This window comes from Lycium ferocissimum, chromosome 8 (genome assembly GCF_029784015.1).
Source record: "Lycium ferocissimum isolate CSIRO_LF1 chromosome 8, AGI_CSIRO_Lferr_CH_V1, whole genome shotgun sequence".
NCBI classification, from domain to species: domain Eukaryota; kingdom Viridiplantae; phylum Streptophyta; class Magnoliopsida; order Solanales; family Solanaceae; genus Lycium; species Lycium ferocissimum.
In genome coordinates this window covers 37,558,017-37,562,662 of record NC_081349.1, presented here as the reverse complement: position 1 = coordinate 37,562,662, position 4,646 = coordinate 37,558,017, and the positions used below count along the sequence as shown (strand labels likewise).

The window sequence follows — 4,646 nt, the reverse complement described above, 5'->3', positions numbered from 1 at the left end:
TTTATCGATTTTTGAAGGTCGCGGTTGAATCTAACTATTGAAAACTAGTGAAAATGATATTAGAATGTTAGATCAAATTTGAAGTCATTTGAAGTTTATTTGAAACAATTTTGAAATAAGTATACGTCGGTGAAAGTTTTACGCAAGGATTTATGACTAGTCATCGTTTGCCCATTAGTGTGAAATTCGTTAGGATTTTATGGATAAATTCTAACTATTTTTTGCACAACTTTTGTTCAATAATTTGAAATTTTGGTGACTCGTCACGATTTGTCGCCAAATACTAATAGCAATCTATATCTTATTAGCAAATTTATAAAGGATGACTGTTATAAAAAGATATAATAGTAGATAGCGTGACATTGAACCAGGAACTTATTAGGAGAGCAACAATACTAGCAGATTTTGGATCTTATCAAAGGTGACAACTTCGGTTTATGTCATATTCTTAGAGAGGGTAATAGCACAGCTAAAGTCCTTGCAAACTTGGGAGAGGAGTCAAAGATACTATCTATCTTCAAAGAGGCTGTTTCACTTCCTGCTAAGGTTAGAGCATCAATGAAGTTGGAAGCTAGTCCCAAACTTCAGATTCAGACAGAAGGAAAATAAAGATATTATCAATGATACAAAATAACTATTTTTTGGTGCTAATTGCAAATATGTACATAACATCTAATGTTGATGTTACAAAACTCTCTTAACTATTGCACTAACATCCCTCTACATGCTGGATATTTTTGTATACACCTGTGTATCAAGTTGGTTAAATCCAGCTCTCACAATGTAATGGAGGCTAAGATTTACGTCCTCTTTCGTGTAATTATGATTATTGGTAAATATACAGGTTAGAGTCATGCCTAACTCATCCATCATAAAGATGAAACCTTATAAATAAAAAATAAAATACATATATCTGTATATAAATGTTCCTTGAATCCTACTCGTGTTTGATGATTGAATATACACAACGCGTAATAACATTCTGTTATAGTAACAGTGAAAAAATATAACAATAACATTAATTTATTTTAATCTTTTTTCGATTTTGTAAACATGAGAAAAGAGGACATTATTTGTACTGAGAATCAGCACTCGAAATGATGGACCCCTCTTAACTCATGAAAACATCCTTCCTTTGTTTCAGTCTTGCAGAATTGCAGTATTCATTGAAATTGAAGACAAAGTTTATTAGGCATGTAAAACTTGTCCATAAGTTTATATTTTATAAAAAAAAAAAAAAAAAACCATCATTTTATATTTCATAAAAAAGACACAAGTTCGATGTGAAGAGATTGTCTGTACCACGTGATAAAATTATATAAAAGAATAACTAGTAACTACTATTGTTGATTTTTTAAACCAGTGGATCTTTGTAAAATTATGGGTACCTAAAAATTAGTAATAACATGTAATCGCGAACATTTATTTGTAAAAGGAATATAAAGATATGTAATTTATTAATGTTACGCCTTATGATATTTCGATACCTTGTTTATGAACTATTTTGCACATTTGGTAAAATTGTATAGGAATTGGAGGTGTTTTGATAGTTTTCACAAATTATGACAGTTTTCATTTTCATGAGAAAAAATATATAATAAATTCAAATTATATATCCAAACAAAATTCTAACTTCAAATCAACGTCGAATCATATCCAAACAGTCCCTTAAGGTTGTTATTTTGTGTTACTAGTGAATTTACATTTGTATACTTTTTAAGGTTTTATAATTCCAACATTGCCCTCAATTACAAAAGCCTTAGATCTGACATTCTTTGTCCTCTAGCCCTAGATCTCTCGCACCTTTCCTCCATTTCTGCGCACATTATTCTCGGCTATTTCATCGGTAAGTTATTTTTTCTCTAAATCTATGCTATTATAATTACCTTTTCTCTGCTTCTTTACTTTTTTTTTTTTTTTGTTTCAGCTGTTGTTTTTATAGGGTGGGATTTTTTTGCTTCCTTTTTTCTACAAATCTTTGTTTTTGACTTTTTTTGCAAGTCATTTTCTATGGTAGTATGACGAGTGAATTGGTGTAAAACTATAAAAACAAAAATCAATGTCAGCTAATTTTTACTATGATTTCGAATTGATAAAGAGAGGAATTGAATTTTGCAATAAATGAGGATGTACGGATCACTGTGCAGTGTACACAAATCCAGCTCAAATTTGATTGCATATGTTGACCTAAAAGAAAATAACAAAAGTGGTCCCTTATTGTTGTTAATAGGTTCAAGATAGTTCTTTAAGTATCACATGAGTAGTGAGCATTTTTGGTCTATAATTATCAAACTGTGAAATTTAATTGGAACTATGAAAATAAATAAGGGAAAAGGGTTAAATATATCCCTCTACTTTAGTTTATTAGTTAAGTGCCGTTAGCAAAAGTGATCAAATATACCCCTCCCGTTAATAAAATGTACACTTGTACCCTTAAGTGGATGGAAATTCCCAATTCAACTAAAATTAACCATTTAATTAAAAGTGCTCATGTCCAAAAAGTTGACCCGCCCCAACCCATCACTGAATAATTTCACCCCACCCAAGAAGAGCATGAGCTTGGTAAGGTTGTTATATGAGGCATATTGAAGTACTGGCCTGCAACAAATTGCCAGAAGGAAGTTCTGTTTATTGGTGAATTGGAAGAACTTGTGGAGACTGTAGATCCTCAACTATACAAGGAACTTGCCATGCCTTTGTGCACCAAAATTACCAAGTGTTTAAATATCAAAGTATTCCATTCCTTAAAGTAAACCAACGAGATCTCCAACCTTTATGATAATTAGTCCATTTATACAAGATTCCAGCAACTCCAGCAACATCAGATCCTACAACATTATTATTAGTAAAATCAGCTCCAGAGTAACTATAGCTGACCCTGTCCTTAAAAACGTTGGCTCTGGTGATGAATGGTCTCCGATCTCTGATGGACTTTCTAATGTTACACAACATAGTGGATGCATTGCCCTGCTTACACGCATTTTTGATTATTTAGGTGTGGGTGAAATTATTTGGTGATGGGTCAGAGCGGATAACTTTTGGGGCATTGGTATTTTTAATTAAATGGTTAATTTTAGTTGAATTGAGAATTTCTGTTCACTTAAGGGTATAAATGTACACTTTATTAGTGGGAGGGGTATATTTGACCACTTTCGCTAACGGAGGGCAAACTTGACTAATAAACAAGTAAGAGTAAGATATTTTAACCCTTTTCCCAATATATATATATATATATTTATGCGCCAGAATTGGAATAGGGAGAATATATATATGTATATTTTTATGTTCTTTGAGAAATAGTTTGGGAGAAGGGGGGTATGTTCTTATATTGAGTTTGTAAAAGTAATCGCCGCATTTTGCTTCAGTTATCTTTGAAATTTTAAATTTGTAGGAATATCACCCAATTTTAAATTTCTAACATTTCCTCATATTGATTAAGAAAACACAATTCAAATCACAACATTATAATTACATTTTTAAGGGGAAACGCTCTCGAGGAATTAGATTCCGTCCGATTTTAAATTTAAGGAGATAAAATAGAATATGATTTGAATTGGCATTAAATAAACTAAAATAAAACAAAATCCATACCTAATATATGTTATTTACAAACTTTCATATGAATAATGCATATACATATACATTCCATTTTCCTATTGTTGTCATAGGAGCAAGGTTCCGTCATGTTCCACATTAAGTGTGTTACACAGTGGTCGGGATCTGATTCGGGCATACTGCAGATCTAGTGGCTTAATAGCTTTTGTTCAGGCCCTGTATATATACTATTTAAAAATCTGTTAAATATTTGTAAAGCTTTGACGGTGAACTATTAAGTAGCATATTAACTTGAGTTTGTTGTAGGAACTCATAAATTAAAATCCGGAATCTGCCTCTGATTCATTCTGGGAGACAAAATGTCCGAGGGAGCTGTCCCAAAACTCGGCACCACAATCCACATCACAGCCCTTGACGGGATCATCAACGTCAACTCCCTTTTCACATTTGCAGTGTTCATCGGACTAGCTTGGAACCCGCACGATCAAGGCAACAGTCTCTCCGATAACCAGAGCTGTATCGCGGGGCCCAAGGTCGCCGAGGACCTTGTAGCGTTCCACGTGTACTCATTCAGTTGTTTCCTGTTTTCTAGCCTCATTGCTTTGTGCCTTAAGCAGGCTATTCGACTTGCGAAGTCAGCACATTTCCCTACCGTCTTCTCGGTCGACTTGGCCCTCATCAACAGAAACGCCCTTCGGGTCGGGTACTTGGTCTCTGCTGCGGGTTCTGTTTGCGGGTCGGTGTGTTTGATGCTTGCTCTGATCAATATGGTTCAAATCAAGCTTGGGGTTTTTGGATGTGGGAGCAAGCATACTTATGGAGCTGTTATTCCACTTGTGATTTTTGTTCCATTAGGGCTCCTTATTTATGTTTGTACTGTTTTTTATGCTTTCACTCGTTAATTTGATCACTTCTCTCGGCTTTTTCCTTTTTCTCCTTGTATTAGTGATATATTCAATGTATACTTATTAGTAACACCTTAATGCATCAAAAAAAACATTAACTTTATTTTGTGTCGTCCTATCCCCCGGCTCAGCAAACTTCGATAGGATGCAAATATCTAAATTTGATATTTTTAGATGCTTTTCAAA

At 33.6% G+C, this 4,646-nt stretch overlaps 1 protein-coding gene across 1 annotated transcript; it reads left to right on the top strand.

Annotated features, from left to right (window-relative positions):
• The first annotated feature begins 3,390 nt into the window (after nucleotides 1-3,390).
• LOC132066898 (uncharacterized) lies at nucleotides 3,391-4,646 on the top strand. The gene has a single exon (XM_059460093.1). It carries the CDS (start codon nucleotides 3,915-3,917, stop codon nucleotides 4,455-4,457), a length of 543 nt encoding a protein of 180 aa, XP_059316076.1. The 5' UTR covers nucleotides 3,391-3,914; the 3' UTR covers nucleotides 4,458-4,646.